This window comes from Mus caroli, chromosome 1 (assembly GCF_900094665.2).
Source record: "Mus caroli chromosome 1, CAROLI_EIJ_v1.1, whole genome shotgun sequence".
Classification (NCBI taxonomy): domain Eukaryota; kingdom Metazoa; phylum Chordata; class Mammalia; order Rodentia; family Muridae; genus Mus; species Mus caroli.
In genome coordinates this window covers 147813043-147822885 of record NC_034570.1, presented here as the reverse complement: position 1 = coordinate 147822885, position 9843 = coordinate 147813043, and the positions used below count along the sequence as shown (strand labels likewise).

General features: G+C 38.7%; 1 protein-coding gene across 11 annotated transcripts in view; it reads left to right on the top strand.

Annotated features, from left to right (window-relative positions):
- Rasal2 (RAS protein activator like 2) overlaps positions 1-9843 on the top strand; it is a 269796-nt gene that overhangs the window by 251901 nt on the left and 8052 nt on the right. For 6 of the 11 annotated variants that reach the window (XM_029477236.1, XM_029477217.1, XM_029477228.1 and 3 more), the window contains 4 exons: positions 2262-2396; positions 4329-4531; positions 5871-5958; positions 8508-8538. In XM_029477236.1, coding sequence (XP_029333096.1) covers positions 2262-2396; positions 4329-4531; positions 5871-5958; positions 8508-8538 — 457 coding nt within the window. The remainder of the gene's footprint in view (positions 1-2261; positions 2397-4328; positions 4532-5870; positions 5959-8507; positions 8539-9843) is intronic. The other 5 variants (XM_021170205.2, XM_029477213.1, XM_029477193.1 and 2 more) reach the window with 1 other exon arrangement.

The window sequence follows — 9843 nt, the reverse complement described above, 5'->3', positions numbered from 1 at the left end:
CCAGGCTGGCCTCGAACTCAGAAATCCACCTGCCTCTGCCTCCCAAGTGCTGGGATTAAAGGCGTGCGCCACCACCGCCCGGCTTAAGTAATACATTCTTAATAGTGAGTTATTAGTTCAAATAGTTACTGCATCTCAAACTGCTATTGAATAGAAAATCCTAGCCAAGCAGCTTCCGTGGACCCTAGCTGTGCTAAAGCCATATGATTGTAAAACTAAAGGGCCACTTGTCGCCTTTAAATATTGATAATCTATTCATCTTTGAGGTTCAGTGCTGCACTGTTTGTTTTTTTAGCAGATAATTAAACCCAGTGTTTCTATTTCTCTCCGTCAGTACAGAGACAGCTGATGCACTTTGCTTTTCACATCTGCCAGGCAGGGAACTACACACGTATTTTTGTATAAACTACTTGAAATTTATGAAGTGTTCTCACTTTCTGTCTTGTTTATCTTATAACTTTTTTTTATGACAGGGTCTCTCTATGTAATCCTGGCTGACCTAGAACTCACTATGTAGGCAAGGCTGTCATCAAATTCAGAAATGCCCGCCTCTGTCTCCCCAGTGCTAGGATTAGAAGCATATGACACCATGCCAAATTATCATAACTTTTTATATGAATAGTTCTTTCCTTTTGTAGATGACAGTGTATTCTTTAGGCCAGAGTTCCCAAAGTATGATGTTTAAAATTAAGTTTACAGGGGTATTTACTTAGTCATATAAATGATACATTTGAAAATTATAACCATTAATATCTGAATAAATAACATAATTATATAGTGTCAAATTCATGGGTCTACTGACATTGCTTAGCATAAGGAAGGACTTAGCTAATTATGAAAGGTTACATTTAAAGTAGATAAATGTTAATGATAAGATAGAGCAAACACTGACACAAATAAGGTATAAGAATTTTAAGTACAAAGGGTACTGAAGTTTAAGACTAAAACATGCAAATGTAAAAGGTGACTTTAGAGAGGGAATTTCTACATTCATGTGTGTGTGTGTCTACTTACATAAACTTCATCCTTCCTCAGGCATGAAGCCATTCTTACTGAGCCGAGTTCTCAGAGCTTTAAGATAGCCTGTATTAGTCCTGTGTGTATTTAAAAGTCTCTTGCAATGCATCTCTGAGCTCTCTGCAGACAGGTTTTTCTCTTACCTTCTAACCTTCAGTCATCAAAATCCCCTTAAGAGTTTAACTGAGTTTTTCTCTAGAGCAGTAGAAAGATTCTTGAAGTCCATAGCTAGGCATAGGGGAGAAAGTTCTCTTCAGTTATGAAATTTAGAGTTGTTCCTCAAAATATAAATCCATTGTAATTATAAAAGTTAGCAAAACATACAAATTTTTCTCACTCTGCTCACACTCATTCCTCCCCATCTTCCTTCACCCTCTCACACACGTGTAGCGTGCACATTTGCTTCCTTCCTCTGGCAGCCTAGAAACTAACACCCCTAAGTCACCAAAGAACTCTCACATACAGTGTCTTACAACCCTCAAGACTCCAGTCAGGTAGGCAGTGGGAATGGTGATGGTGGTGACATCTATTGGTGACAACCAATAGATGAGGACATAGAATATGAGATTATATACAGAGTCTTTTAAATGCTAAGTGGCAGAGTTGTTTGTCAAGACTAGAATTTTCTAACCCTCTGTATATCTGTATGGAGAAAGGACCATTTATCTTGCTATCCTCTGTAGATGGAAACATGCTGTAGAGGCTTAGACTATTAGAGGAATTCATAGTTTGACTTTAGGTTCTTCACACACTTTCTTATATATATAGTGCTGAGGACATAGTTTAGTGGTAGACATTTCCCTAGAACATATGTGGAGCTCTAGGTTCCCTACTTAACACAGCTAAATAAAGCACAAACTCTTGAATGGTCCTAACACTCCAGGAAGTCAGTGTTCTAGAAAGTAATAAATGTCACTTCTTCTCTTTCTCTAAATAGTTACTATAATCTAAGCTCAGTGTTGGCATTCTGATAGGTACATCTGTGAGCTTGCTCAGCAGCAGCCAGTTCTTTAATCCATGGATATATAAGAGAAAAAAGAATGGTTCTTACAAGTTATGTGTGTGAATTCAGAATGGTTTGTCATTATATAAATACGTATTCTCTGGCCCTGGCACTGATGGATTATTACTGAAAATTCAGATTAAAACTGAAAGCATTTATTAAGAGTGATCACAGATATGTAATTGTCTTTATGAAGCATAACTAGTGTTTTAGGAAATGGTAATAAAAATCTCTGACATAGGTTCAGTCACCTGTGGACTCTGCTACAATGTCCCCAGTAGAAAGGACAGCAGCCTGGGTTCTGAACAATGGACAGTATGAAGAGGATGTGGAAGAAACTGAACAAAATCAAGATGAAGCCAAGCATGCTGAAAAGGTAGAACCTAATTTGTAGTTGACAACTGATATAGATGATTTTTAAACTTAATTAATTAATTAATTTTAAAAAAACCCTCTGGCCTGGGATTCACTGTGTAAGCCAGTCTCTTCTTCTCATGTAAGCCACCATCACATCTGTGCATCATAGGCCAGTGGTATTTCTGTCGTGCTGAGGAGGAGGGGGTGACAATTTTTAATGCAGATTGCTTTAATTTAAAAGGCACTCTTCTAAGTATCTTTCTAATCATTTTAGATGAATGCTATTTCTATAGACTCAGGTCGTCAAGTTCACAATTATGTTAGGACTAGACAATCTATATCTTGGGAACAATCAATTTATATTTTAGTTCTATTAGGGTTTTTAAATTTTGTGAATAAAGACAAATTAGCTGTACAGATAATTAAATGATATGTGTTGTTTGGGGGATTTCATATAGTATTTAGGAGGGTATATGGGTGGGTGGGTCGGTTGACTGGTTGGTTGGTTGGTTGGTTTTCTGAGACAGGATCTGATACATACCCCCATACTGGCCTCAAATTCAGTCTTCTGTCCTCTACCCTGGAGCTAGGGATACTGTTTTAAAGAAAAACAGAACTGGAAAAATTTAAGCAATAACCTTAACATTTAATTGACCATCAGAAATTAACCTTTTTTTGTTAGAAAATCATTAACTATGCCTAACAGTGCTGCCCAATCTGTCAGAACTGTCCTATAAGGCTTTCGGCCTCGGCTGTCTACACTAGCCAGAAAAATTTAGAGCAGAGAAGTGGATAAGCAGTAGCTAGTAGTCTTTTCACCAATAATTAAGACGGTATTGTAAGTTGTATTTTATAAAACCCTATACATATGTGTCATGGGTTTACTAATGACTATGATAAGTAGCTCATCCATGAAGAATCTCATGATTCCCACCTGGCCTGAACAGTTTTACTTTTTTAAGCATCAAGCCATCTTTTTTTTTTAAGATTTATTTATTTTTATGAATACACTGTAGCTGTCTTCAAACATACTAGAAGAGGACATCGGATCCCATTACAGATGGTTGTGAGCCACCATGTGGTTGCTGGGAATTGAACTTGAGACCTTTGGAAGAACCGTCAATGCTCTTAACCACTGAGCCATCTCTCCAGCCCACAGTTTGACTTTCAATCACACTAACCACCCATCCACAGGAGCTAGTACATGAAGGGCCAAGTAACCAGCTGAATTACAGAATTTGTAGAAGGCTAGTGAAAACGTGTATGGATTCCAGCAGGTGGTACCAGGTCAGGCTGATGAAGCCACATCACGGAACTAGGACAAGAGACAAGATTAGTTCCTCCTTGAGAAGAGGCAGACCCTTGTCAGTGCTTATGACCTGAATATTTCACACTCTTATAATTAAGGGGGAAGCAGGAAGGGCCTATTCTGTCATGAAATTGTATTAACTGATTTAATGGCAACAGAGATATTGCTTTGCCCTCAGTTGTCTAAAGGGTAAGTTCTAGAAGAATAAAGATAGTCTCATGAACCCCAGTGTCAGAAATCCTGCAGTACAAGTGATAGCATAAGTCTTTCTCTTGTGGACAGCTAGCTTTTAGCTTAAGTCATTCGTCAGGCTTCTAACCTTGTGATCTTTTTCTTTTTCTTTGTCCTTTCCATTCAATACCATTGCAGATTGGACATGGCTTGCCACCGCTGGTGTTTTAGTGTGAAGTAAAGTACACAAATCTGTAGAATTCATAATGACAAATTAAAATTTAAAATGTAACTTTAGACATGACAATGCTTCCTTAACATTCATGCCAGCTGACACTTTTAAATAACCTGGGTAGTAGAGCGAGGGCATAGCAGATCAGGCAGCATCTACCATGTCACCTGGGGTTCTCTGGCTAGTAACTCCCAAAGCCCATATGATTCCTCGCGTTCATTCATTTCCCCCTTTGCCAGTATGAACAAGAAATTAGCAAGCTCAAGGAGCGCCTACGAGTGTCCAGCCGGCGGTTGGAGGAGTATGAGCGCCGGCTGCTGGTGCAGGAGCAGCAGATGCAGAAGCTGCTGCTGGAGTACAAGGCCCGGCTGGAGGATAGTGAGGAGCGGCTGCGCAGACAGCAGGAGGAGAAGGACAGCCAGATGAAAAGCATCATTAGCAGGTTAGAAGACCACCTGCTCTCTGATTGGCTCTAGTTAGGTACAAAGAAATGGGAAAATGGTCCAAATACTTGGGAAAAAGTTTTCATCCATGTCTATAAATATATTTTGTAGTACTTAGTACAAATGTAATGACTGTGTCTCTCAGGTATCGGCCCAGATGAAATCCGGTAACTTATTATGAAGATAAAGTAGGACCTTTTTTTCTTTAACCATAACAATATTAGAGGAAAAAAGAGGGGGAAACTAGGATTTTACTTTGAAGTTTTAGATAAAGATTGGGTTTTCAAAATCTACAATATCTAAGATTTAACTTGGTTTTCCCAAGACAAATCCAAAAACAAAGCAGTCTCACTGGATGTCTTTAGGGCCAGACCAAAAAGTACCATAGATGCCAAAAAAGGAAAAAAGAAAAATGTCTAACTGTATTTGCAGATCACTCACTATGGCCAAGTACTTTTTTAATCACTTTGTAAATAGTACTTTGTTTTATCTTATCTGCTCTCTGAACCAGATATCATTATCACTTATTTACAGATAGAAAAATTATCAACACTTGCATGACCAAGGTAGCATAGTCAGTGGAGACCTAGGATTGGAGCCAAGCATCAGACTTCAGATCATAACCACTAGCTTTGATAATTCTACATACTGTGGGCAAAGAAAGAGAACATAAAAAGGGTTGCTGTCGAGTAGCCTGGAAATAAGTGACCTGGTACTAAGAGCGATGGGACTAGAACTGAAGAGTTGTGCATAAATGGATTGAGACGTGAGGAGGAAACGAGATCTCCTAGAATGCCCTGTAGGAAACATTACTGTCAAAGGAGAAGGGAGACTGGATGGTTACTACAGTATAACTCAAGAGGAAGAGTAGATGGTTTGCAGCAGGCATGGTGGTGCTTGCACATACTAACTCCAGCATTCAGGAGGTAGAGAGGAGTACCAGGAGTTTAAAGCCAGCATCAGTTTCATAGCAAGCTTAAGGATGGTCTGAGCTACATGAGATACTCTCTCACTAATAAATAATGTAAAAAGAAGATAACCTTTTTTTGTTTTGTTGGTTTTGTTCATTTGCTCTTTTAAAATGCTTGCAAAAGGTAATCTAATAGGAAGATGATTACTAGAATATTCCTCTTAAGAAAATGTAATGTTATAGACTCAATCACAGATAAAAGAATCAATTAGGATGTCTTCTTTTAAGGGCAGATAGGAGAGGAGAAGAAAGAAAAGGTTATTACAATAAAAGAGGTCTCTTGGGAAACATAAGTTTTAAGTTTCTCATTCTGTGTTGCCTAGCCCTGTCTTTGAAAATATCAATACCTTCTTCCTACCACATTCTAGGCTAATGGCTGTGGAAGAAGAATTAAAGAAGGATCATGCTGAGATGCAAGCAGTTATTGATGCAAAGCAGAAAATAATTGATGCACAGGTAAGCAGGCCCTGAACTTAGTGAAAACACTTGTTTTAATAGCTTTTACTCTCTGACTTCCCATCCTTGCAAATGGCAAATCAGTAGAAAACAAGATACTGGAAGTTTCTTGGCATTATCCTTTGAATATTGGATGAGTTTCCATATGACCTCCATATTGATATAGCATTAATATTAGTGTGTAAAGCACTGTGTATTTAGTGTAGTTGTTTGACAAGTCTTAGCAAGGTACATGATGAAGTTGGCTTCCCTCCTTGAGGAAAGGAGGGCATTCTCTAAGAAGGAAACTGTAGAAAAGTGCACTGCATATATCTGAGTTGTGACCTACACTAACCCTTGCTTGGCTGTGTTCTGCACGGTCTTGTCAGTCATATCCACTGCCATCCACGCCTAGTCGCAGCAAAGGAATTTTAGAGGAAAGATAAGGTTGTAGGAGACAGCTTTCCTTGTTATCCTTTTGGTTCAAGGGTTGGCATTGCCGCTTGGAATGTGCTTGGCTGCCCTTCTTTGTTGGTGCTATGCTCAGAAAGCCTCTGGATAAAACTATTTTTAAAATATTGATAAAATTAGAACCTAGGTTTCTATTGAGACAGCCTACACCTGGTAGAATGATGATGTCCCAGAGCCAACCCTTCAAAAGGACACACACCATTGATCAGAGCAAAATCTAGTATACATGAAATATTTCCAATTCCTTGTTGCTTTATCACTGTAGAGTATGATTTATTTCTTATATGGAAATAAATTGCAAAAGGCAATTACAGTTTTGATAGTGATTTATCTAACCACATCTCTGGGGAAAACTAGCCAAGCCCCCAGTATTCTTACACATGCCCCTCAACAAGCAAGTTTCCTCATGAGCTCAGTGTAAAGTGGGTTTATTTTTCAAACTGGGAGCATAGCTGTGGGAGGATGCTTCCCAGGCTTCATCTGTCTTGAAGCACACTGGGCTTAGAAGCTAGTTGTGAGATGTGATGCTTTCTTACATACATAGCTCCCAAACTGTTTTAGATTCAAATTCTGGCTATTTGACCTCTTTTGAGGCAGAGAATTATATGCTATGATGACCTTACATGCCCTTCTTACTCTTATTCTTTCAAGGTAAGCTAGGAAGAGTAGTAGAAACAAGGCCATATTGCCATATTATCAGATTTAAGAGAAATAGTATAGCTAAAGATGGTAATTTCCTCAAGAAAACTAGTGCTGAAAAGTTTCCCCTTTGGATTCTCAGTGTAACAATGTGAAGCAATGTGAGCCTTATTAGTAATCACACAGCGAGATCTTAGTGCAACACAGAGCAGATTTCAGCCAGTTTTAGTGCAGACAGTCTTCAGCAGAGGGAGCTTGCCAGCAACACAGTATGGCTCTGTATGCTGGCTGGCAGGACAGCTCCAGCACTAGTTTCCAGGGAGTTTCTCCTCCACCTGTCTCCAGTTTTGCTTAAATATAAAGCAGAAAGTGGTCAATAAAGGTGGAATCCAGGAAGGGAATTTGATTGACCAGAAGTCAGAAGCTCTCAGAGGTGGAAACAATGGTATCCTCAGAGCTCAGGCAGTCAGATTTATGGTCTGGCAGTTTGCTTTTCCAATGGCTTGGTTCTCAGGACTGTTTCCATTGAACCAAGGTACCTTCCATAAACCAATACACTCACTGACTACACAACCATGAAGACCACTCTCAACTAATGGGTCAGAACATTCTGGGTTTGATTAAATGTGATGTGCTTCCCACTAAAGCATAGGCTTTATAATAGTATAAATCCCTCTATGAAAGCTAATATAGATCCATAAAGAATACTCAGACTGAACCACATTTGAAAACTACTGCACAAACTGTAAATACCAAGGCAGTTCAAAATATAATAGTGTCTTAAAAGGGAGCATTCTCAATCCAAGCTACTGGCTTACAGGTACATCGAATCGTAGAACAGAAAGACTGTACATACTTATTCATTGTAATGAATGGCTTATCATCAGATTATTTCCTGCAAGAACAAATCTTCTCTCTTCAGTGAGTGTTGAAGCAGAGTAGTCCTCTTGGCTTCATCTCTTCAATGATGACATGTTTGGGAATAATAGTCTACCTAGGGGGCAATCTATACTTTTATATATCAGCCCTGTGTCTTAGTGCCAATAATAGTAAAAAATCATTTCTAAAATGGAAATAGTTACTTTCTTTGTGCTAGGATTAATTCTGTCATTTTTCAGAACACTAGCACTCAGGTACCCAGGAGTGGTTTTCATCTCTCGTGGCAGCCCCTGCTCCTTGACAGGGAGTTCAGCTCTCCCTCTCCACGAGTCAGTCCATGCTCAGGCCCACATCAGTAGTCCCTTTCTAGCAGAACTACAAACGGATGAGTGGCAGAATCACCCGTCCTGAACCTCACAGCTCACTGGGGTCACAGTGATAGCACCAAAGACTTTATACGAAGTGTGGCACCTTTCACCCCTATGACTAGATGGAGAACAGAGAGGGGCTTCTTCCTATGAGAAACAAAGCAGCTGCCTAGTTACTATTGCAAGTGATATCTCCACTGTGTTGAATTACAGGTCATAAATGGAAATGAGATTATTCAAACAGGCAAGTAAACCCTGTCCGTTCTCTAGCTGAGCAGTCCCCAGCCCTGGCCAGTGCACTGGCCTCCTACACATTCCAGCTCCGGGCACTCCCATGTTAAGTCCTTCCTGTCAGGAATGTTAGATTGCTTTGCATTCTAACCCAGGCAGAATCAAATGGCATAGCAACTTGGGCCAGCTGAGCCTTGGTTTCCTGTTTGAGATTGTTTTTAGTTTAGTGGGGGTATTTTTTATTCCATCAATTTCTGTTTCATTTTGAAAACTGGCAGTGGGGAAAACAAAGGGAGTTTCTCTGCTTAGAAACTTTGAGATAACTAGTAGGGGAGGTTGTTTGATATCAGTTATTTGCAGGTAATATATAATCGCAATCCTTCTCAGGCTCTTTTTTTACCTTTTATGACTAAACTTGATTTTTTAAAAGAGCTGGGGGATTGTCTTGTTTTGGTTTTGTGACTGCTTGATTTTTTTTTTGAAATGTTACACATGTTTTAATATGGAAATTATAACAGTTACAGAGATCATGTTTTTACATACCCTGACAAAACATTCTTGTTCATACAGAAAATGTGGTACCATCAGGTTACTTGAGTTTGAAGAAAATTTTTTTTTGATTTTTTTTTTTTTTTATGAACCCCAGGAACAGTGTTTTCCTAACTTTCCTTGCCTATTCTAAAAAATTGCCAGTTATGGTAAAATTTTATTTATATAATACACGAGAAATTTGATACTGACAAAAATGAAACAAATATTTATTTAAAAATGTAAGTACCGTTTATTCCATTTAGGGGTAATTACGTAGTGTGAAGAGGGGAATTATATTTGGAATCTACCTCTTAGTTTTTAGCCTCTCCTTATTGTCTTTGAAAAGACCTGTATTTGTTGTCCCAGTAAATTCCACTAGCTATAACTTTTAAGTAATTAATATTTTTTAAAAGGATAACAAATCGGTCCTTGAGTTGCTCCTGTTCTTAAAACAAGTCATCTTTCTTTTTTTTTCTTTTTTTCTTTTTTCTTTTTGGGTTTTTGGGGTTTTTTGTTTTTTTTAAGACAGAGATTTTTCTTTGTAGCCCTGGCTGTCCTGGAACTCAGTCTGTAAACCAGGCTGGCCTCAAACTCACAGAGATCCACCTGCCTCTGCTTCCTGAGTGCTGAGATACAGGTGTGTGTGTCCACCACCTCCTAGCCACAAGTCATGTGTCTTGTTTTGTTTTGTTTAAAAAAAAACCTTATATAGTAAGTGGATAGTTAATAATACTGATTCTGCAGCTTACCTTATATAGTAAGTGGATAGTTAATAATACTGATTCTG